This window comes from Carassius auratus, unplaced genomic scaffold, assembly GCF_003368295.1.
Source record: "Carassius auratus strain Wakin unplaced genomic scaffold, ASM336829v1 scaf_tig00028800, whole genome shotgun sequence".
Lineage (NCBI taxonomy): Eukaryota > Metazoa > Chordata > Actinopteri > Cypriniformes > Cyprinidae > Carassius > Carassius auratus.
Genome location: NW_020525721.1, coordinates 77,564 through 103,975, shown reverse-complemented (window position 1 = coordinate 103,975; position 26,412 = coordinate 77,564). Strand labels below are relative to the sequence as shown.

At 38.7% G+C, this 26,412-nt stretch overlaps 1 protein-coding gene across 1 annotated transcript in view; it reads right to left on the bottom strand.

Annotated features, from left to right (window-relative positions):
• LOC113079629 (protein kinase C beta type-like) overlaps positions 1–26,412 on the bottom strand; it is an 81,395-nt gene that overhangs the window by 3,682 nt on the left and 51,301 nt on the right. The window contains exons 9-14 of the mRNA XM_026251875.1: positions 24,221–24,312; positions 19,102–19,164; positions 17,997–18,135; positions 16,994–17,074; positions 16,359–16,466; positions 9,145–9,285 (exon numbers count right to left, since the gene is read on the bottom strand). Coding sequence (XP_026107660.1) covers positions 9,145–9,285; positions 16,359–16,466; positions 16,994–17,074; positions 17,997–18,135; positions 19,102–19,164; positions 24,221–24,312 — 624 coding nt within the window. The remainder of the gene's footprint in view (positions 1–9,144; positions 9,286–16,358; positions 16,467–16,993; positions 17,075–17,996; positions 18,136–19,101; positions 19,165–24,220; positions 24,313–26,412) is intronic.

The window sequence follows — 26,412 nt, the reverse complement described above, 5'->3', positions numbered from 1 at the left end:
ATTAATCCAGTACAGAGCACTCATTTCTCACCTCAGTGTGTGACATAGACTACCGATCAAATGTTTGAGTCGGTAAGATTTGTTTATGCTTTTAAAGAAGATCTTAGCATTTACTGTACTTGATATACAGTATTGTTCAAAATAATAGCAGTACAATGTGACTAACCAGAATAATCAAGGTTTTTAGTATATTTTTTATTGCTACGTGGCAAACAAGTTACCAGTAGGTTCAGTAGATTGTCAGAAAACAAACAAGACCCAGCATTCATGATATGCACGCTCTTAAGGCTGTGCAATTGGGCAATTAGTTGAAAGGGGTGTGTTCAAAAAAATAGCAGTGTCTACCTTTGACTGTACAAACTCAAAACTATTTTGTACAAACATTTTTTTTTTCTGGGATTTAGCAATCCTGTGAATCACTAAACTAATATTTAGTTGTATGACCACAGTTTTTTAAAACTGCTTGACATCTGTGTGGCATGGAGTCAACCAACTTGTGGCACCTCTCAGCTGTTATTCCACTCCATGATTCTTTAACAACATTCTACAATTCATTCACATTTCTTGGTTTTGCTTCAGAAACAGCATTTTTGATATCACCCCACAAGTTCTCAATTGGATTAAGGTCTGGAGATTGGGCTGGCCACTCCATAACATTAATTTTGTTGGTTTGGAACCAAGACTTTGCCCGTTTACTAGTGTGTTTTGGGTCATTGTCTTGTTGAAACAACCATTTCAAGGGCATGTCCTCTTCAGCATAGGGCAACATGACCTCTTCAAGTATTTTAACATATGCAAACTGATCCATGATCCCTGGTATGCGATAAATAGGCCCAACACCATAGTAGGAGAAACATGCCCATATCATGATGCTTGCACCTCCATGCTTCACTGTCTTCACTGTGTACTGTGGCTTGAATTCAGAGTTTGGGGGTCGTCTCACAAACTGCCTGTGGCCCTTGGACCCAAAAAGAACAATTTTACTCTCATCAGTCCACAAAATGCTCCTCCATTTCTCTTTAGGGCAGTTGATGTGTTCTTTGGCAAATTGTAACCTCTTCTGCACATGCCTTTTTTTTTACAGAGGGACTTTGCGGGGGATTCTTGAAAATAGATTAGCTTCACACAGACGTCTTCTAACTGTCACAGTACTTACAGGTAACTCCAGACTGTCTTCGATCATCCTGGAGGTGATCATTGGCTGAGCCTTTGCCATTCTGGTTATTCTTCTATCCATTTTGATGGTTGTCTTCCGTTTTCTTCCACGTCTCTCTGGTTTTGCTCTCCATTTTAAGGCATTGGAGATCATTTTAGCTGAACAGCCTATCATTTTTTGCACCTCTTTATAGGTTTTCCCCTCTCTAATCAACTTTTTAATCAAAGTACGCTGTCCTTCTGAACAATGTCTTGAACGACCCATTTTCCTCAGCTTTCAAATGCATGTTCAACAAGTGTTGGCTTCATCCTTAAATAGGGGCCACCTGATTCACACCTGTTTCTTCACAAAATTGATGACCTCAGTGATTGAATGCCACACTGCTATTTTTTTGAACACACCCCTTTCAACTAATTCAACTAATTGCCCAATTGCACAGCCTTAAGAGCGTGCATATCATGAATGCTGGGTCTCATTTGTTTTCTGAGAATCTACTGAACCTACTGGTAACTTGTTTGCCACGTAGCAATAAAAAAATATACGAAAAACCTTGATTATTCTGGTTAGTCACATTGTACTGCTATTATTTTGAACAATACTGTATAAATACTTTGTAACATTATAAATGTCTTTCCTGCCACTTTTGATAAATTTAATGGATCCTTGGTGATAAAAAAAATATTAATAAAAAAAAAAAGCGTAGTGTATACACACAGGCATTTATACATATTTTATAATAAAATTGCACAAAAAAGTTTATAATCCCTCACTGCATGATTTTAACTAAGGTTTACAGAAACATGTTAAATGATCACTTATCACATCCTTAAGACTACCTGAACTCTACAGTAGGTAAACAGAAGCATTAGTAAGACCAAACCCCTTTAAATGAACACTCCCTACGCCACTGGGCAGCCCAACAAAAGCTTGAGCCTTTAAAAGCCCCGTTTCATACACCATGAAATGACCTCATTTTCTTGACTGTACCATTAGCCCAGAATCCTTAGCGTGGACCTGGCAGCAAACACAATAGCTTTAGATGTGCCTCTGCATTTTCAGCAAGAGGATTCTGACTACCATGTGAATGATTTACAACCAATACATCTTATATAAGACAGAGGTGCAATCAAAGCTCAGACTTTCTTGCCAAGTTTACTCACTCCCTCTAGATACTAAACTGCCACACACACACACAGAGAGAGAGTGACAGACAGTGTGAGCACTGAGGCATAACATCTGTGTGTGGGAACCATTAAATCACCCTGAGGAACATCTGTGTACCTCTGCATTCAGAAGCCCCTCTAATTTAAACTCAATTAATGGTCTTATGCAGCAGCCACCTGACCCCTGTCGCCCCGCCGCAGATGCATAGTATTTCCAAATGCGACTTATGGATCTGCTCGCTCGCTGCCATACATGCCGTATGCCACCTAGGCAAGTGAACCCACAGAGAGTCGAACGACCTGCATCTCACAGGCCCCTGAAAATTGAGGGAAAAGCTTTTTGGTGTCCTCTTAAAAATCACCTGTCCACAGTCATTAGCATCAGAGGGCCACATCCACTGTGAATCGCCCTTACTATTATAGACACACATGTGACAAGCGGCTTGTCTGAGGAACACTGTGCTAAACACTGTCCATTTACAACTCTCTCTATCTCTCACACATGCGTCCATCGCTCACTGACACAGACCTTTTTTCTCTTACACACTCTACTGTTATTTGTGAGAAAAAGTGCTTTCCCTCTGCTCGCTCATATCTCTGAGTGACTGCTGCACATGGAGATGAAAGAGGGAATAAAAGGGAGAATAATATTCTTTAAAGCAAAAGCTACTGAGCATCACGCTCACACAGCCCATAGTTGTCATTTCTGCACTCCAACCTTCACTCTTGGCAAAGCCTGTTCAAAAGACCATAGCTGGACCCCAGCGTGAGATGATGGAGTCCTGATGGCTCCACAAGACTTTACTTGCTTAAGCCATAAGATGCTTTTATCCACAGTCATTTACAATATATTTATTAGAGTGACAGTCTCTAGAGAGACCGGACCTTATACTGTATATACACACACGCATACACGTTTTATTCATTTATTTAATGTACTTTTTTCACCAAGTTTGCCGCAATATGAAATATTAAAAAAAATTGTAAATAATCTTTTTCAGTTTTAATATACTATAATGTAGTATATTAAATAGTATATGTATATGCTTTTGGGTAAACCACGGTACATTTTATATATATATATATATATATATATATAGGAAGTTCAAAAGAACAGCATATATATTTGAAATAGAAATCTATAACTTTATAAATGTCTTTGCTGTCGCTTTTGATCAATTTTTATTGTATTTTTTAAATTATTTATACAAGTATTTTATTAATATTTATATGTGTGTACCTACTTAACAATATTTTGGGGACACATTTTACAATACAAAACAAACCTAAATATAAACTAAATCTAAATTATAATCCAAGTCATTTTAGAGTTATATTTTAATTGACAGAAAAAAAGTCTTGTTTTATATGTAATATCTATCTAATTGTATCTAAATCAAATTTCCTACAGTTACATTCAATTTATTAAAAGCTTAGAAATTTACAAATTGGACTAGGAATATTCTGCCCAAAATAACCATCTCAATTAGTGAAGATTATAAATAACCACTAACCTCACATCCTGGCATAATGACCTGGTACTGACCTGATAGTTTTCTGTGGCTTGGCTACATTCGCTTTCACTGTACAGAAAAGAACAGAGCTAAATACTAACTACAGAACTTTTTAACCAGAAACACTTCCTTGGTGAAACAGCTTCACTGAAAGCTTGACCATTTTACAGGTGATCATCAAAATCAACACTCAACAGCATTTCCCAGCACGGAAGCCTGTTGGTCTCAGCTGGACTTTCATAATGAATCTGTCACTCTCCTCACCTGGCTTTGATCCCTTTTCACCTCCACCTATCACTCCTTTGTTCCAGCATGAGCAGAGCATGATGGACAGTGTGAGTAAATGAAAGGGTGAGGTTAAGGTGACCGTGTCCAATCTGCACCGACACAGAGAAGGTGCCGGGTGACATACATGAAGTGAGAGTGAGCGGTGCTGGCAGCAAAGATGCTGTCAGCGTTCAGAGATCCGCCCTCCTGTGGCTGCCACATGCGGGCCACCGCTGCCAGTCTTGTACCACGCAGGCAACAAAAGTCCATCTGCTGCAGATACAGCCAGAGGCGTTCCACCTAGAGCTGGCTGGCATCCCAAGCAACAAATCATCAGTCACTTCTCACCTGCCACCAGATAATTCAACAGTACCAGCATAGAAATGAAGAGCTCCTCCTCTTGTTCTGCTCCAAACTTGAGCTGTAAAGTCACTCTGACTGTTTCGAGGCCCTCTTCGCATCCCCTGGGTCCGATTCCCTAATCCACCTCAACGCAGTGATCCCTTGCCAGACACTGCTGTCACGCTTAATTTCAGAGCCACAGGCTGTGATGTGTAGAGAAACCATACGTTTCCCAGCGGAGTGAGATCTGGGCACGGAGGTGCTCAGCAGGAACGGGGCAGAATCTAGGGAACTGTCCTCAACGACCAGTCTGTCTTCGTCTCTTTAACTACAGGCTCTGGAACTTCAAACGCACATAATAGCGTCGAAAAAACACCTCATTGCCTACATAGGCAGCTGCCTACTAAGGCGGCATGAAAAGTAAGCGACTTTGAACACTACATACAGTACACATTGAATGCACACACGAATCACATGGATCATTCATCTCACACTTGATAGAATAAATAGACAACATGAGGAACAATGTGACACTTTAATAGGTAAAAATACAACATCTTCCGGGTAAAATCATTTTTAATAATAAACTTTTTTAGATACACATATCAGTCATAATTTTTTTTTTATTTATGTACAGGGTATGTAATTGTGACATTCATTTGCATTACATTTGCCATCATTCACTGATTTAAAGGTATAATGATAAATTATGGCAAACTTTTTTGGACTAGTGATTTTCCGGCCTTCAGTAATATTTTACAAGGGCTCATAAAATGGTCTAGCAACTCCCCTGCAATGGCATGAAAACAAAGATACATATTGGCAATCATTTTCAGTGCATGCCTAATTTTCTAGGTTTGAAATAATTATATTTTAATAACTTGCAAATTCTGACATCCTGGATTTATTTCTCACTGTGTTTGTTGCAGTGCTTTCTGGAATTGCCTTTGGCTCCTTAAAATGCTGCCCATGAATGCCTCTTACTGAGCTTTGGAACAGAGCTAATGTCTGCATGAATTTTTGGTCTCCACATGAGACAACACGAGTCTCATTCAGATCATAATTGCCTGAGTTTGTAAATCACAGTTATTTGAATGTCCATCAAGCATGCCGCCGGCGTCACGAAGAGGGTCTAAAATCATCCGTCTTTCTGCTCAGCTAATGACACCAGCACGCAAACATCCATCTGCTGCTACTCAGGCAGCCAACACCACATGAACACTCCCAATCACACACACCTGAACAGTGAGCTGATGTACCTCACTGCTGTTTCACAGTATAAGTAAGCCTGAAAACTGGGAACAGATTTAGAGAATTTCAGCATTACATCACTTGCTCACCAGTGGATGTTCTGCAGTGAATGGGTGCCGTCAGAAAAAGCTGTGAAAAACATCACAATAATCTACAAAGCCCCTTTTACACTGTATGGCGGACCCGGCAAATTGGCGGAACATTGCCGGGTCGCCTTCTGTGTGAAAGCAAACACGTCCCGGGATTGATTCCGGCATTGAACCCGGGTCGGGGACCTAGTAACATTGCCGGGTTCAATCCCGGGACGAGCGCTGTGTGATCAAAGGCAGATCTAATTCCGTGTCGAAGCGATGACGCACGTTAGCGCGCGACTCTTTTACCGGCTGTTTTGAAGGAAGATACCTTCGCGACGAAAAAATATGTGCAAACTGTAATGAAGCAGAGATCAGTTAGTTCCTCACTTTCCGCGCTGATGCCGAGATCATTCGCTTGCTTCAGTGAAAGTATAACGTGCCTAACGTTATCGACTCGTACATTACACGTCACGCACTGATGTCACGTGTCGTTACTGGATCTTTACTGGTTGTGTGTGAAAGCACGCACATATCCCGGGTAATCACTGGCAGTGTGAAAGTGCAAAATCAAGTGACCTAGGAACAATTGCCGGAAAATTTTCCCGTGTATTTGCCGGAATCGCAGTGTGATATTTGCCGGAATCACAGTGTGAAAGGGGCTCAAGTAAGTCTAGTCCATGAATTAATGCCTTGTGAAGTGAAAGGCCGTGTGTCTGTATTAAACAAATCAATCATTAAGGTGTTTTAACTATAAACATCGCTATCAGTCAATAATGCTTCCTCCTCTGTTTTTTTAAATGGTTGTTGATTTGTGAATATTTCTCTCCTGATTCAGATGACATGATGTTTTCACCCAAGAAAGTATTATTATGGAGAAAGGACTTGTTTTAAAATGTCTTGATGGATTTCTTTATTGCAAACAGCTTTTTGTTTCACAAGGTACTATCTGATGGACTGGAAGGAATCATTGTTGATTAGTGAGAGTCCACAAATGTATTTTTATCAGCTGTTTGGACTCTATTTCTGATGGCACCCATTCACTGCAGAGGACCCACAGGTAAGCAAGTGATGTACAGGAATGCTAAATTTCTCCAAATGTTTTCAAGGCACAAACAAACACATCAACATCTTGGATGGTTTGGGATGAACTATTCCTTTAAATTATCTTAGAAAATATAGTAAAATAAATTTTACTAAATTACACATACGGTACAGTAGCATTGTTACAACTGGTTATGAGACAAGCAAGAACCAATGAGGGTTGATGTCAAAAACATTGCTCTGTCAAAAACATTCGCTCAAACAATGGTGCGAATTTGGAATTTGGACTATCTGCTTGCGAGTCCATTGGAGGTACAGTATGAAGGAGTTTCAAGGAAACCTGTTTGAAAACCATAATTTTTACAATTTCGCTTGGTGACACTATTGGCACAGAAATTGCACATTTCTGCCCTTTCAACTTAAACAAACACATTCAATTCAAGTGCTAAAATAAAACTTCAGATTTTAAGGTGAAGATGAATTTAATGGCAGCAGTGAACTCAGTTTTCTAAAATCAACAGCACAATCTGTTCTCAATAAGTGCACCGAGACCTCAATGCCAGGGAGGCGCTGCAGGAAGGAGATCACATTTAACAGGCCAGTCTGAGTCCGAGCGGGAGGTCAGGAGCGCTGATGTGGAGAACAGCACTATGCAGCACTGCCTGGACAATGCCTGCTCCATCTGACAGCTCGCACACACACACATGGACACAAGAGAAGCTGTACTCATTAAGGATCTGACTGAGGCTGACAAACACGGCTCAGCTCAACCATAGCCCTGGCGCACATACCGCTAACGAAGCTAAGATGCTGTGGTGTGTAAGGAGGACATACAGACTCCTCATTATACCCTACTGCTCTCCACAGCCCCGAAAGTTTTGACTTGTCATCTCTGTGCTACAGTACAGCAGAATTTGACTACTTTGACACTGTCTTTGAAAACTACGGGTCCAGTTGGCCAGTTTGCACTTGTGTTGTTACAGGTCTCTTAATGTGATTTACACAAGTAAGACATTTTCCTGGAACAACATCCTTCGCTGGTCCTGAGACAACATTCCTTTTAACCAATCACAGCCCTTTAATATTAGGGTTAGGTTTATAGACTGCAGGGATGCAGAGTGAAATTTTGAATGAAAGAAAAAAGAATTCGATAAGATTTAGAATTAAATTAAGCCCCACAGGATGTTGAAATGGAATTTAAACTTGAACGACATGAAGAATTTACTGTTGCAATTCAGTGAAACACAAGTGTGTTGGATTTCACTTATTCCAATGCTATAAATATAATACTTGTAATTCAATCTAGTACAAATTTTGGTAACACTTTATTTTAAGGTGTCACGTGTGTAACATGTACTTACTATAATAATAACAATACATTATGCATAATCACATGCAAGTAACCCTAATCCTAACAATTTAGTAAGTACATGTAGATAATTAATATGACTAAGTACTTACGGTATATGTAAAATTACAGTAAAATGGTGCAACCCAAATTTGGTGACAAAACATAAATGATTCATTATTATGCCAATTTATTCTCTGAAATACAAATACTTTTTCTAATGTCTACCAACTTTAACCAAAAACAAATAAAACAAAAATCCAACACTGCTTTAGATTAATAACAGATTTTTACTTTATAAAAATGTACTGACATCAAATTATCAATATATTTATTATATAACATATTGAATGAACTATAGAATTTTACAAAATATGTTCTTTCACCATAAAATATAAATTAAATGAAAGCTAATGTATTAAATATATTGATCAACATATAAATTAAATACAAATGTCTACAGGGGACATTGCTTATCTCATGTATTTTTTCTAAAAATAGCCTGTATGTTGTATGAACATGATTATAAGTAATTTATACTGAAAAATGTATAACAAAATACAACTACAGCAGTTGTATTTTATTGTAATTGAATTCCCGTTTGATTCAACTTACTAAAATTCAGATTGTAATTTAGTTCAAATAGATTCATTGATGAGTTTGAACCAAGTTAGGTTGAGGTTGGATTGGGATTAGACATTTTTGAAGGATTAAGAACAACAGTAGGTTATAGTAGGGTTGTTGATAGGAACATTTTTCCAGAAACAATGTTGCAATGTTGTCTTTGGTAAACATGTCATGTATTATGTTTTAAGTATCAGGCAAAAAAAAAAAAAAAGTAAGGTAATGAAACTCGAATTTAGACTCAAATCTGTATAACCACCAGGGTTTCAGTATACAGCAACAAGCAAGGAAAGAATGCAAGTAAGAGAGAGAGTATGTGTGTGTGTGTGTGTGTGTTAGAGGTGAGGTGACTGGCTGCACTTACGGCTTTTGGTTTAAACGGTGGCTGAACTTCCTTGTTCTCCAACTTTTCCCAATCCATGTAACGGAAAAAGCCATGTTCCCTGATGTCCCGCTCACCCTCAGGACCACAGCCCAGACGCTTGCCTGGGTGTTTGGTCATCAGCTGAAACAGAGAGGACAACACAATTATGAGAAGACCACTGGTATATAGTATGGCTGTCAAACAATGAAAAAAAATCTAATTAAATGCATAATACAGAGAATAATTAATCAAGTGCATCAGAATTAATAGCATATCTATATTTTCTAACAAAGGTTTTATTTACATTACAGCATGAGCCAATAGTACTTTCCAAGTTATTACATAATTTATGTACAGTGCATGAGAAATTCTTCATTAAATGTGGATAGTAGATTAATGTGTCACACTAAGAACCCAAACATTTAGTTCAAAATACAGTCAGTGTACTGCTTCCCCTACTCCAGTAGCGTTCCGTTCAATAATTTTGTTTTATGGGTCAAAAATACAAATTGCATTAACATCCCTGGAGGGGGTAAAACTAAATTCACAGAAATGAGAATGTCATTACACTTTTTAGGTCAAATGAATTTTACTTTGCCGTTTCAGCACAGTTGCTCTTCATCAACATTTCCTCCGCACACCCATCTCTCTCCCTTCTTCCCCTTCACCGACAGCTGTTTTATTCCCCAGCAGAACATGCTATGTTGAATATAACAAAATCGTTTGGCTATTTTATTCCAGTGAGTGACTTTAGCGTGTGTAGGAGAGATTAGGCGAGGGGAAAAGCTCAACAACTTGCCGCTTTTTGTTCAGCGCCTCAGTGCGCATGAAAAATTGATGGCAGCAGAGAAAGTGTTTCCAGGCTCTTGTAAGGCACAGGTGGAGGTGGAGGAGGAGGGGGGAGATGAAGGTCTCTGCTGACTGGTAGAGCCTTAACCCTCACTGGATCAGGAAGGGACGGGGGCGGGGCCGGTTTGGCTGGGTTGGATCAATCCCTGACCCTACGTGGCTTCTGAACTCATGGCTCTTGCGAAGAGCCCTCTGAAGCTTTGTCCTCATTGTCATCATTAATGTATACAGCAGAGGCCAGGACACGCTCACTCGCTGTGTGGCAGCTGGGCCATGCTACCACAGAGACACAGCTGGCTAATTCTCTCTCTCTCTCCATTCATCCATCCAAATCTATCTGTCCAAAAACACGGCTAATTATCTATCCGCAAAATATATCCATAAAACATTATCTATATGTGCATCAACCCATGCATTATCCATCCATCCATTCATGTATCTATAAAAGTATCTATGAAACTCTAGCGAACTATGCATCCATCACATCTAATTCTCCATCTTTTGGCCATCCATCATCCATCCATCCATCATTTTCAGCTTGTTTCTGTGTCTGTACAGCTGACTGCTCGTATTTCACAGCTGTCCTGCCCTGAACGACAGAGCCGCGGTGTAATCTGACAGCGTGATTCGGGAGAGGCTCTAGGGGCCGAACGGAGCCAAAAACACAAGTGACCTGCAGCATCAGAGTCAAGTCAATTGCTTTATCTCTCCCTCCTGGACCTCTCCAGCTAACTGCACACAAGTGTGGCAGGAGTGCTCTTCAGAGAATTCAGCACCGATGCTCTTAAACTTTAACTCGGAGTTAGTGATGGTGACTTGGACGGTCACATGAAAAACAGACAGCTATATACAGTACACGGACGGGAATTTATGCCTCATCGCTGTCCTGACAAACGAATCTAAGATGGTTCATGACCGCTGGTCCAATCTTAAAATAAATGTTTATTGAATTTCCATGGCTATTCTAGTCTTTCATGGTTACTGGATATGAATTTATATTGGATAATCATTCTAGCAAGACTGCAGTGTTTTTATTGGCATGTGAATCTGAAGTTACTTTTAAAGTTACTTTTATTTTACTCTGAAGACTTTTGGCACATGTGGATGTGAATTTGGGTGTTCACACTTGGGTATACTTGTTACAATAAGCAATCAAACCTCTTACAGTAACCATAAAGACTTTCAACACTAATTGACTGAGGATCACACACTACCAGAATTTCAAGTCATGCTGAAAACAACAAATTCACACAAATGTGTCTTGTTGCTATCTGATGCTTAACAACATGCACAATATCCACCGACTGAAAGAAATAATTGTCTGTAGTGAAACAATTGCAGCTATAATACACATCAAAAGTAAAAAAAAAAAAAATTAGCCAATAAAATACTATGCATCTGCAAAATTTGCAAAAAACTATCCCAAAACTTAGGATTTCACTTATTTTCAATGTTTCCACGTCTGGAAGTCATTTTCTTGGACACAAGGTGTATTCTCATCACTTGAGAATGTGAATGATGTTCCAGAAGCATCTTCTACTTAATGAGGCACACTCAATAAACAGCACAAATAAAAGACTAAAGATCTGTCAACCCTTTTAAATGAGCTATACTCCTACAGCATCAAGAGCAGGCATTAAACTGAGCACGCACCGTGTTCTACACTCAGATGGCTTGACAGATGGCTCCAGATACCATTGTACTGTTAGTGTATGGTAACAAGCGCTTACACAAATACAGCATATGCAAAGAAAAGGAGGAAAGGAGACAGAAAGAGAAAGTGAGCGAGAGTCTGCGTGCGAGCTCTAGATTGGCCTTAGTCCTGGCGTATCGGCCCGTATCAGGCTTGCGTCCCAAGCCTCTCTCAGCGGTCTGCTAGGCTGTGTTCCATATCAAAGAACCACAGCATCCCACTTTAATCCTCCCATATCAGAGCTGTACACTCCATCAACACTGATAATACTCTTTAATTAGCACTCAGAGCACCGCAGTCGCACATATCTGCTGTTACCGCTGCTGCACGGGCGCTTCCTGCAGTACACCATCCTCAGCTTCTGTCAGCTTCATTAAACCAGTCCTTAAACGCAAACGCATTTTTGTAAAGAATTAATGCAGTATAATTCAGATACTTTATCATCCTCAAATGCTGTGTCTCAAAACGCAGTGAGCGGTCTATCTATACTTGCCAAAATGTGCGGGTGATGGTACCATTCCATAATTATGGTCTGAGACTTTGCTTTACATTTATGCACTATAACAGACACCTTTATACACAGATTCTATCTTTGCTGTTAAATTTATGTTGGTATTAGGATTGTTTTATTGTTTTCAAGCATGGATTAAATTGATCAAAAGTGACATTATACATATTATGTTGTCTATATTATGATATGATGTTACAAAAGATGTATCTATATATATATATATATATATATATATATATATATATATATATATATATATATATATATATATATATATAAAATCATCAAAGAATCCTAAAAAAAATATTTGAATAAAGATATTAAGAAGCACAAGCTGTTTTCAGTATTGATAATAATAAGAAATGTTTCTTGAGCATCAGATCTGCCTAGAAGGATTTTTGAAGGATCATGTGACACTGAGGATTGAGTAACGTTGCTGAAAATTTACAAGAATATTTTTTAAAAATATATTACAATAGAAAGCAGTTATTTTTAATTGTTACAAAACTGAGTTTTTATTGTATTTTTTTAGCAAATACAGCCTAAATTAATATTCAAGGCTTCTTAAAAAAAAAAAACATTGTTAGTTTATATGAGTGTACAGTATACCAAATTTATTTACCATGGCATTACCAATGTACATTTTTGTAATCAGTATTTTTATGCGTTACAAATAATCCTACTGTATGATGACCAAAAATGCTGTCTAGGTGGGCAGCTCCCGAGGCTTTGGTGCATCAATATACAGTCTACAGCACGTCTTGCAGAGAGGGTTTAATACACTCACTGTGCTGTTCTCTGCATCTGTCGATGTAAGTGGCACAAATGAATATTCCCTCAGCTGATGTTCCGAGCATTAAAGCCTATATCCCCTCAAACTAAAACCCCAGGCTCTACAGAATTGAAGGGGAGGATTTTCTTTAGCTTTTTTATGCCAGAGCAGAGCATCAACATTTTGATTACGACAGGTTCAATATATCCATCTGTCCTCTGAAAATCACAAGGCCAGACTAAATTAGTCATTCAATTACCATGCTGGAAGAATGATTGCTCTGCTTGGTTAAGGGAAATACCTCATTTATATTGCATGGTTCCAGTGTAGCTTTCCCGGCAGGGCGGGCGGCAGAGCCTTGCGCCTAAAGCCGCACTTGTCCAAACGTACAGGATTTTCCAATCTGTCTTAAAAGTCAAGGATTCATTTAGTATTCCTGCTCTTTTTTAGGGGATTGTTGGGGAGAGAGGCCTCCAGGATCTGACACACTTGCTGCACTGCAGAATTAAGCTATTAGAGAAGTTCAGCAAGCACTTACAGCAGATCCTATGAAGAAGAGAGGGAGACTGAACTCATCAAGACAATGAGCTCTGCAGACAAGCTGAGGAGAATACAGAGGCAGGATAAGTCGAGGAAGAAAAATCGACAAGCAGAAACGACGGAGAGTCTATATCTATGTGGGAAAACACAGAAAACGAAAGGATGGAGAAAAAAAGAGGAAGATGGGGGAACAGAAGGCGGAGAGGAGGGGTCTTTTGTTTATCAGGCTTTCCCAGAAGCATACTGCATTTTCATGAAGCCAGTCAAAGAGGGCCAGCATTCAGATTCTGAACACAGAGGGTTGATTCATTATTTAATGTTCACATTAGCATGAATATATTAGTGCGCAGGTCCCTCTGGAGACACCTGCTCTCACATCTCTCTTTCCACTTTATATTCCAGAACTTGTTGTCCTCCCAATACCAAAGATTTCCATTGTCCTAGCGCAAACAAAATGGGTAACCATGCAGCATGCTAGGTGGAAGACCAGCAAAGCGCAGTGAAAACTGAGTGACTTTGGTGAATCACATGTCAAACGTTGCACTCCACCCCAAAATCAAATAGGAAGGTTTGGTAACACTTTATTTTAAGGTGTCGTTGTTACACATGTACTTACTATTATGATAACAATTAATTATGCATAATTTCATGCAAGTTACCCTAAACCAAATCATAATCCTAACCCTAATCATTTAGTAAGCGCATGTAGTTAATTAATATTACTCAGTATATTACAATGTATAATTACACTGTAACAACCTTAAAACAAAGCGTAACCATAAATGTATGCTCTGCATTGTGGTTTTAATCTCACGCCAATCCTCTGTATACTTGTAATTACACATGTAACTTTATGATGCTTCAGCATAATTTTAGGCAGCACTACAAATACTACCATTACTACTATATATACTATACCAATACTACTACCATTTTTATATTAGGTAAACTTGGGTAGTAAAACAATAAAAAAATACAATTTATTTATTTATTTATGCATCATGGTAATGCAAACAGGGAAGATCTTCATAGCCCCCCCCCCCCCCCCAAAAAAAAATATTACAAGACTAAATAAACATTTGAAAATGAAAATCATAATGGAATGCAATAAATATATTTTTTATATTAATTATATTCATTATTATTGAATTACTGTAATGACAACTGGAAAGGTTAATATAAAGGACTTAAAATACATAAATGTTTCATTTTCTTATTTATTTTTCTGTTGGTTGGGCTGAAATATGGCCAAGACATATTGACAGGTGAGATTCACCCAAATAACAGATGTGTCATGTCCCAAGCTTCATACGAATGTACCCACACACAAGCCTGGCTTTCATTCTTCTACAAAACTATTTTCTACTTGTTTTCAGCAGCCATATGCTCCACTCTGGCACCACAGTGACAAGGAGAAAGAACAGAAACATGTCAAGAATAAGCAAATAGGAGAGAGCTCCCTTTCAAGCACTTTTTAGGGAATACGTTGTACTATTTACTGAGATGCCCCTGACATTCGGCGGCTTTTGTCTGGTTTTGTTGGGGCAAGGAAATAAACAAAAGCATTCATATTCAGTCAAGCCCAGCCTAGCCATGTTCCAGTATAAGCCAGCAACAAACAGAGCTGAGCTCCTGGGTTCTGCACACAGCCAAGAGTCATTGGCATTCCCACTAAGTGCTGTCTAAGGCTGTATGTTTGTGTGCTTTTATCTGCAGGAGAGAAAATCTCTCAAATAAAGAATTAGATCATGTGTACTCGCTGCTTCACCTGCCAGCGCTCGAGTCTGGAGCAGCACTGGACTCCTAATAACAAAGAGCGAGTGAATGAAAGATAGCGATGGAGAGACAGACAGAACTGGCGGATTCTGAGAGGGCCGTGACGCGCATATTGATAGGACAGGTCAGAGGCTGCGGTATCTTTCAAGGCTGTTGAGAGCAAACTGTGATGACCAGTGCTGCAATGAAGAAATGATTCATAATGCATCACATGAAGTCATATAATAACGGGACTTTTTTCCTTCAAAGCCATTTACAGTATGTGAACTGCCGAGACAGTCACCTTGAAACAACTCCAGTACTTTCTCAGGGACACACTGATGAGATGGACTGTATCCGTACCTCTCCGGGCCATTAGTCGCTCTGAACTGAATTTGATACTTTGGGTTACCTCAGGACAAGGGGACAAGGTGTGACCTGTTAGCGTGACCCTGCTGGTAGGTCTTGTAACTACACCATTCTGCTGCATCAATCTCCATTGACGATCATTTAAAGGAAGGCATGTGATGTGATCAAATACATTGATGCAATTCCTAATGCATTATGGTCATGAGAAATGGTTAAATAAAAAGTAATTTCAATAATTTTACTTAACATTAATTAGGATGTTTTTGGAAGAAGTTTCTTTTGCTTACCAAGGCAGCATTTATTTGATCAAAATACAGTTAATATGTAATTGAAAATGTTATTTATATATAATATTTTCTCTGTTATATACTTTAAAATGTAATTTAGTCCTGTGATGCAGAGCTGTATTTTCAGCATCATTGCTCCAGTCTTTAGTGTCACGTGATCATTAAAATGTGCTGATTTTCTGCTCAAGAAACATTTCTTATTAATAACAATGTTGAAAACACTGAGCTTCATTTTTTTCAAGTTCATCCACATTTATGTGTTGAAAACTAATCTGAAAAAAAAAAACCTATTGCCCAAAAGTTTTGAACAGTGGTGAATAATAAAAATAAGAAGAATAGTAATTATCATCATTATCATTGTGTTGGACATGTCACTGGCTGCAGTGTGAGAGGTTATTGGACACGGTTTCAGGAATTTGATGTATACTGGCTGCTCACCCCTTTGCAGATGGCCACAGCTTCTTTGGACATGGATTTGGGATAGGACACATGATGCTCCATGATGGACTGAAACAGCTCATCCTCATCCTCACCATCAAATGGGGGCTTTGAAAAGAGACAGAGAGAAGAGACAGTGAAGATGAGAGGACAATGTTTACTACAACTGGTCAACAATAATAACATGGATTTTGAAACTTGCATAATTTGCTATTTTTTCCACTTGTATCCCTTAAACACTGCCAGTTTGAAAGTCATCACCATAAAAGTGCCTTTCAAGTCTTGTTTGTTTAGCGAAGACTAGAAACGAGAATTACGACATGCTTTTGTCAGGACGGCTCAGCAGTAGCAGTCTCCGCTGGATACAACTCAAGACTTTTTTTCTCCAGCGTTCAAAGCTTGACTTGTTTCAGAACAATTCATAAATAATTGACTGAGCCCGATAGGCATGAAATACTTGCCGTTAGTCTCGGGAGATTTGCAGAACGTAATTAATAAAAACTGACCTTGAGATAGCAAGAGCTGATTTACTGCAAGCAGCAGAGAGGAAATGAAACGGAGCGAATGAGAGAAGGCCCAAAAGGCAGAAACCCCTGACTTTGGGCCTTCTTGATCAGGGTTATCATAACTCTTACCTGCCCAGCCAGCATCTCATAAAGCAGAACTCCGAACGCCCACCAGTCCACTGACTTTCCATAAGGCTGGTAAGCGATGATCTGAAACAGACACACTCAGGAGCGTAAGGCGTAAAAAACAATTACAAATGGGTGACACACTCCAAGGACATCTGTAAATATTCAAATCAATCCCGCCGTGCGCTCTGTCAAGAGTTTCAGAAGTGATTATGGTGCTTTCAACGTGTTACAAGGTGTTTTATGTATGTACTGTAAAGTGTCTTTCAAACAATAAGAAACAGCCACTTAAGCTTTGAGGACTAGCTGAACTGAAACCCCTTCTCTCTTACAGCATGTTGTGTCTTGGTTTGGGAGTGTGTTGTTGACATGAATCCATCTCTAGCTCATGCTGATGGTGGTACACTTGGAGCAGTACCATCTGGTGCTCGATGAGAGGAACGTGAGATATCTTATCAACGTAGCTCTCTATTGCATGAAGCTGCCTCTGGGTAACAAATCTATTTTCTCCAATATGAGCTCATGATGAATATAAAGTGGCACAATTTCCCTTACAATGTTTTTAGGAAATGCAGCCCTAGTAGATGCACAAATGTCTATGAAGGTGAAAAGTAAAAGTGACATGTGGCCAAGCATTGTGTCCCATACTTAACCCAACCAAGTGCACACACACAGCAGGGAGTAGTGAAAAAAACACAGCCTTGGAGCAGTGGGCAGACATTTTTAGGGGTGCAGTTGGGGGTTCGGTGCCTTGCTCAAAGGGTCTCACCTCAGTCGTGGTATTGAAGGTGGAAGACAACGCTGGTCATTCACTCCCCCCACCGACAATCCCTGCCAGTACCGAGACTCGAACCCACAACCTTTGGGTTACAAGTCCGACTCTATAAATATTACACCATGCCTGCCCCGAATTATACATGCATGAAATATGTAGGCCACTGGCTCTCCTTTCTCATCCAACACTTTGCGACTCAACACATGTACAGGATCATCTCTGAGCACTCACCTCAGGGGCGATGTAGTCAGGGGTCCCACAAAAGGTCTTGGTGGTGACTCCATCAAGCATGTTCTCCTTGCACATTCCAAAGTCAGCAATTTTGATATGACCCTCCATGTCCAACATGACATTATCCAACTTTAGATCTCTGATGCACAAAGATGTGAGAGGAGTCAGTGCAGAAACAGCAATATTTACCAACACATTTGTACGTGTATCATATTTATGTTTATATGTGTCCATCAGTCCATTGCAATGAACATTAAAAAAATTAACTAATGAATTTGCCACTCAATCGCTGTTTTTCAATCCTAAAGGCTAACGTCTTTCTCAAGTCATGAAACTAGTCCAACAATGCAGACCTAATAGCCAAATAAAAAGTGTATGAAAGCATTGCAACATTCACTAGCTCTTTTTTTATTTCGCCAGCAAAATCATCACAAATACACCATTAATATTCGTTATACTGGCCAACCCTAGCAGCTTTATGAAGAGAAGCACGTGTGAGCTTGATGAAGGAGAAAAAAAGTGCTCTGTAAAGAATTCATGAGTGTTGTCTGTCTGATTGGAAACATGCGGTGGAGGTTTTCTGTTAACAGCCTGGATTACAGCTCTACTTCCTGTTTAGGCCACCATCCAGGGGACCACTTGCTGCACTTGTACAACGATAACCAATTACGTTTTTTTGTAATGCAATGAAGCACAAGACGATTCAATACACTTCACTGTTTTATAAACTCAGAGATCATTATGTTTAATTAATCACAGCTCAAGATGTCCAGTGTTTTTTGGCCACAAAAAAATCCTGGAAAGACTTATTGTGTTGTCAATGTTTCAGCTGGCTGAAGGATCGTTGCCCAGTTAAACAACAGTACAATAAATTGAATGGACAGTACCTCTATCCCTTAAGGCCATTTTTTGTTTGTTTGCGTCAAACTAAATACAGCATAGACTCTGACTAAGATCAATTGCTGTGTGTAAGCAAGTGTGTTTTGGTGTGTGTTGCTCTAGAAGCCAGTCGTTTATTATTCCAGCAAAACTGAAGACCCTTGTGGTGGTTCTCTTCTCACTTCTGTGTGTGACTGACGTGTGTTGCTCTTTGGGCTTCACTCACCTGTATATAACCCCCTTCACATGCAGGAAGAACAGACCTATGGCGATTTCTGCAGCATAAAACCTAAACACACACACATTATCCGAATCAATTTGAACATCTGAGCACAGGAGATTAATGTTTCTTGGTCAGTCTTCATGGCTGGAAGACAGCAAGGTGGTCATTATCAAAAAAATAAACTCCAAGACAAAACAGAGGAGGGAGCTTAGTTTGACAAGTCTTAAGCATTCCAGACATCTGTCTAATAAATAATATATCAGTCTGATAAAGGTGTGTTTCTGCTGAGAGCTTTGAGCTCTGCCCTCAGAAAAGACATAAGAGAGATAAAGCAAGTCAGATATCTGTTATTAATACAAGCATGCGGTAATCTTTTATTTATCAGGTGGCGTGTTTTTCTGTCCTATATTTTAGAACTACATATGAAGAGAATTAGCATTGGTGTTCAGTGACTAACGCAGCTGGGGGTGGAGCAGGAAACAGGCCTCACTTTAGAGTCAGATTATGTCAAAAGGTAACGTCAGTTTCCAGGCCACAGCGGCAACCAGCCTCAGGCTATCACCACTCAAAAAAAAGAGAAGGACAGAAGTGATTTCACTGAACATTGGCAACACTTTCAACTAAAGTATTTAAGCGCAAAACATTCACTAGCTACCTGCCATCAGGCATTAACTACAACACTACAACAATGCTGAATATCAGCTACTTTACTGTCATCCTTTTAAACATGCTTCCTTTCTTTGGAGGATTATAAATGCCACGTAAAGATTCATTTCAAAAATACTTTATTAAAAATGATTAATCCATCATTTTATTGTTACATTGAACATTTAAGCATGAATTATTTAAAGAGGTCCAAATGACATGTGATGTATTCAATGTAGGTCACGCTTCTAGGTCCAATTCTTGCAATTAACAAATTACTTCCTATGACTTTGCCTTAATAAACTCCAAATTTGCTGCTTATTAATAGCTAGTAAGGTATTTGTCAAGTTTAGGTATTGTGTAGGATTAGGATTATGCAGAATATGTGCTTTATAAATTAATAAACAGCCAATAACAGGTATGCTAATAAGCAATTAGTTAATAGTAAGAATTGGTCCCTATACTAAAGTGTTATCTAAATGTATTATGTTTCGTTACAATTCGGACGATTTAAATAAACCGCTGTAAATATGTATATTTGCCAATTTTAAAAGTGGTTACTTTTCCTCTACCAGTTAAAAGAATTGAACAGGAAGATTTTTTTTTTTAAAGATTTCTCTTCTGCTCACCAAGCCCTTCCTTCATTTGAAGTACAGTAAGTACAGTAATTTTGTGAAATATTTTTACTATATAAAATAATATTTCTATTTGAATATATTTTAAAATGTAATTTATTCCAGTGATCAGGATTTATTCCTGTGATAGAAATTAATACTTTTATTTAGCAAGGATGTACTGAATTGATCTAAAATGATGATGAAGACACAGGGTTGCAAAAGATTTCTATTTCAGATAAATGCTGTTCTTCTGAACTTTCTATTCATCAAATAAACCTGAAAAAATTCTACTCACATTTTAAATAGACAGCTGTTAATACATATATTTATTTGTCAGCTTTAAAAGGGAATAGTTTTATTATAATTAGTGTAATTTATGTTGTTACGTTCAACTACATTTCAAACATTAAATAGTTGTAAATTAATTTGTCAAACTGAAAATGACTTTAATGTACATTTTTATTCTTGATTTAAAACACTGATACTTGATTTCCTCATTTTATTTTTAAGTGGTATTTACAATCCTCCATACATTTTTATGTAAATTAGGTTCATAATTTGAGCTTCATTCACAAACTCAGCAATAGTCTGCTGCAATTAACACAGTGTTATTACCATCTGTGCTAACAGTCACTAAATGGCTTTTCGTTTAAGATGAGATGTTTGTGTACATTTTGTGCATAGCAAATGATGGCTGTATATACAGTACTGAGACAATAAGGGAGGAGGAGCAAAGTAACAAGAAAACAGTCATTGTATCTTAGAATTAAAACAACTGACTCTCATTATATCATAATACAAGCAAATAGAAGCCCCCACTGTGTTCCATAACCATTATGGGCTTTTGCATCTGAAAACCTAGATCTATTCCACTCCCAACAGTTTCTTGTCATCCCTGTCATTGGGCACTCATAATCACCCTGACCTTTGAACTGCGCTAAGCTCCATACCCAAAACAATGACAACGCTGCTCTCCTTCACTGAGACAGGCTAATTCTTTATGATAAAGGGCAGACAGCAAGCAGAAAGCAGAGCAAATAGAGATGAAGCTTGTTAGATGTGGAGACAGAGCATGCTTCTGAGAGCAGATTACTGCAAAGGTCAGCTCAGTCATCTACAGCCAAGGAGCCGTCCATACTGAGATCACCCTCAAACACCTGTCTATTTGCTGCTGATTCGTTTTTCTTCAAATTAGTTACAGGGTGGTTCACAGGAATTTCAGCTTAGATGTGACCACTTTAAATGAACCCAGGCATCAGACTATATCAGACTTGCAACATGCTTTGTGAATGCAAAATACTTTGTGTTCACTTTATTAGTAGGAGAACTAGTCTACTTTTTACTAATTTTATGCAAATGTTAATGAGTCATTGAATCATTCACTTACCCAATTTGAAAGAGACACACAACGGTTCTTCTGTGTGTTTGTATGGATCTAATTATTTTGGCAAAACAACAAAATGGACAATACTGATTCTAAAATAGAATAACAATATTATTGTCTTCTTTTTATTGAATTGTTGTATAAAATTAATATCACATTTGCAATTGTGCTGATATTCAGTAAAACTGCGCTCTTGCTCATGTAATGTTATCATAAAAATGGACATCATAAGAAATTAATATAAGACAAATATATATAATATAACACAAAAACTGACAAGGGGCATTTTGTTTCCTTTCCTTTAAATTGGGGTCACTGTAACCACATTCTACCGTGTTCTACACCAGCAGAAGTCATGGCACCCCAAATCATCAATGAATTTGGAAACTTCACAATGGTTTCCAGTCTTCCTTCAGACTCCAGACACTGATTTTCAAATGAAATGTAAAATGTACTTTTATCTGAAAAGAGGACTTTGGACCACTGAGTAAACAGTTCAGTTCTTTTTCTCTTTTCTCAGGTAAGATGCTTCTGACCATGTTTCTGTTTAATAAGTGGCTCGTTAGCCCTTTTCCTGAAGACGTCTGAGCTTCAGTCGACTCATTGTGAAGCTCTCCCAAGTGTTTGAATCAGCTTTGCTTGACAGTATTCTCAAGCTTGAGGTCATCCCTGTTGCTTGTGCACATTTTCCTACCCAGTTTCTTACTTCTAGTCAACTTTGCATTTAATATGCTTTGATACAGCACTCTGTGGACAGCCACCCCTTTCAGTAATGACCTTCTGTGAATTTCCCTCTTTGTGGAGGGTGTCAATGATTGTCTTCTGGATCATAGCTAAGTCAGCATTCTTCGCCATTTTTGTGGTTTGAAAGAACAAGAGATCCCCGGAATTTATACTGTAGGGATGGTCAATTAATGAAACACAAATGTAAATATTCTAATATTTTGAGATACTGGATTTTTGACTTTCATGAGCTGTAAGCTCTAATCATCTAATCAGCTCAAATAAAAAAAATAATAAAAAAGTTATTTACTTTACATATAATTAATCTATAATATATGAAATGTTACAAAAAATTAACTTTTTAACGATATTCTATTTTTTTGAGATGCTTGTTTTCTTAAAAAAAATTAACATTAGCTTTCTAATCTTTTTGTATTATATTTGCTTTCTTTTCATTTATTATACAATTAACAAAAGCAAAAAGACCTCTAACACTAGCTTGCGCTATTCTTTATATGTTCTATTTTCTTTTATTTATTATATTATTTAAAAAGCCCTTGCTAATTGTACTGCGTTAAGCTAACTGAGACTTGTTATACTTGATATAGTACTTGTATATTATTGCTCTTTTGCTGATTTTGATTGCTTCCATTGTTCTCATTTGTAAATTTGCTTTGGCTAGAATCGTCTGCTAAATGACTAAATGTAAATGTAAAATATAACTGTAGACAAAAACCTATTTCAAAACCCTATGTAAGAGGACAAAAGTTTTCTATCTTTCCTCTACTTCATTTGCCTCAATTCAACACTTCATCAAACAATAGGGAGGAGAGATGAATAGGTAAATTAAGTGATGTAGGGATGAAATATTTCTATAGGCCAAAACACAGAAATTACTTAGCATTTGAACACTTCCAGTTCCACTGTCCCAAAAGTCTTTTTTTTTTTTTTTTTTTTTTAAAACATATTTAAACAGTTTAAAAGACAGTTTATGGTCTGTAGCCAATATTAAAAATGTATCAAACTTTTTCATGATGAATCAAGAACTGCTTGATTGGCCTACAAAAATATTCTATCACTGCAACACTTCATAGATCTGGAAAAATAGAGCTAAAAAGAAAAAAAGAAGAGTGAAAGAGAAAGTCAGAGATGGGGGAAGTAGGTTGACCTGGCCTTCGTTCACCTTATTACAAATTATGCTGAGTAGACACCACATATCTCCAACAGAAGGGCACCGAGGAAGAGGCAGAGAAGGAGCGGCAGCAGCAAGAGTTGGTCAAACTACTCTGAGGTCACTTTGAAGTGACAACACAGCACAGCGGGAAACACTTTCTGCCCTATGAATGTCCCACCCATCATCCAATTGGGCAATAACAAGGAGAACACCTGTTCGTTCTACAGAGTGTGTATTAGCTGGATTAGTTCAACCACATTCAGTTACTTCACACACACTGGGGACCTCAACATGAACTAATCAATGTACTCATCTAATCTGTGAGCTCATGGTGAAATAATCAGATAGCTGGCTGACAAGCTCATCAGTGAGCTCAACCGTTAACAAATTCTTTGAAGTCAACAGTTCACATTGGGGAACTCATCAGCTTGCCGGTTCATCACTGATTCAAAGGGATCATCGGCCACTAATATTAGCCATTCATCTGATTTTGAATTGATGAATCTGAAAATGCCACATCTTTGAAGGCACTATCACTATTTGTCACTATGAAGAGACAAAGACGAGAGCTGTACTCACACAGCGTGGGGTTCCTTAAACTTGCCGACCTGCTGGATATGATACATGAGATCCCCACCACTGATGTATTCCATGACAAAGTACAGGCGGTCCTGTAGATACACAGACAGACAGTGGAGTAAGAGACAAGCACAGGACAGTTGAGAAAAGATAAGATGTTTGAATTTTCTTGTAGAACGGTTCTAGAAGTTGCAGTTCTAGTGAAGCAGCAGTGCTACTTTGGGGTCAAATGAGTTAAACATACATTTTAGAATAGAACACAATAGTAGATTTCAGAACCAATTTGATTATAATTTCTTAACTCTTCTTTAAGTACAATAGAACACAAACATTGGTTCATTTCGAATAGGACATGACAAATGAAGTTCCAAATGTAGGTTCGGGAGGGAGGAGTCTAAACATTCAGTCCTGTCAATTATCATTACAAGCCTATATAAGCAGCTCTCATTGCATCATCCCAGTATCAATTCTTCTGGTATCCGTCCACCTCCCCATCTCCTCCTTTATTTCTGTTTTTCTCCCTCAAGGTACTACCGCAATGGGGGGTTGAACTCGGTGCTCAAGCTGAGCCTCGGGTTCGAGACTCCATTAAGGACACCAAGCCAAGTTTGTTTACCATTAACCATTAGGACTTGTGAAAAGTAATTTATGTTCATTTTTGTGATTGTCTAAAAAGAATTTGTTCATAAATGTAATTCACTCAGGAACTGGATTCAACATTTCGCTTAATGTTTTTGATTCACTAAAAAGAATCAGGTTAGAGGAGTCATTCGTAAGGGAATTGCTAGAATTTGTTTTGCTCTATATTTCTGATTTACTAAAAAGAACCAGCTCATTTGTCCAGGAACTGGACAATACTGGACCCACTGTCAAGTCAAGTCAAGTCACCATTTTTTATATAGTGCTGTTTACATTGCAGATTGTTTCAAAGCAGCTTTACAGTATTAAACATGGAAATATTGTGTCAAAATAGTATGCCATTCTCCTCTGGCCAGGCAAGACCAGCAGTTTAATTCTAGGTTGCAACAAATTCAGATTGTGCATCTCATCTTGTATATTTTGTACATTGCATACTGTATTTTTGACTCACTAAGATTTTTATGAAATGCCTATGGATTTGAGTATTACTTTTACTGTGTCTCAACCCCCTGCAAGAATATTTATTTTAGTGACACAAGCCTATAAAACGTTTTTAATAAATCCACACAAACACACACCACAACTGCACATCCACACACTAACACACGAGGCGAATCCCAGGGCCAAAACCAAAAGATCAAAACACGCAGGACGTCTTCATATCTGCAAGTTTCAGCCACATTTTCCCTGGGCTCCATTTATTGGCTTTCTTCCTGTAATGATGAGGCTTATTTTATATCAGTTGCGGGTGGTGTAATTTCCTGCAGTGGTGGTGGTGGTGTGTGTGTGTGTGTGTGTGTGATGGTCAGGGGAATTAGAGTCAGGGAGGATTAAGAGACTGAAAGTGATGAAGAGTGTGAGGGGGAGACGGACTACTAGGCAGCAGTGCTTAAAAGAGGTCCCATCACTGTCAGGAAGGAGAGAGGGCGGGCGGCGGGAAAGAGTCTTTACCTCACTCCACTACACACCAACTACCTAAACCTTCACCACTACAACACATCAGCATACACAACCACACACACACATCTGACTAACTCCCCATTATAGGCTTGAGGATAATCTACATGACTGCAGCTGTTTGGCTGTCAAATACCTCCTGTGACTGATCCCCCTTCATAAAGAAATCCCCTCCCAACACCCCGCTCGAATATCTGGCAGGCTTTATTTGCTTTTAACGAACGAGTGTGTGAAAAAGGAGATGATTTAGTGACGTAGATTCATTTGAGATCCAATGCAGTTCCAGAAAAACAAGGCATAAAAGAGCTTCGGCCATGTGACGTCACAATCTTTCCTCCCCCAGAGTCTCCTCGGTTTCTGACAGTCCTCCCTATCCTTTGACTCTCGCTTCCTGTCTCGATTTCACCGTCTCTCGCTATCTTGCTGTCGGTGACAGGGGCTCATGCGGTGCTCAGTAGGATGTCGAGAGACGGCGATGCTGCCTTTCACACGATGCTGCGGCCATAGATGAGTGTGTGGTGCGCTGCCCCCCTGTGAGCATGTCACATTCACATGACCACACACACACACACACACACACACACACACACACACAC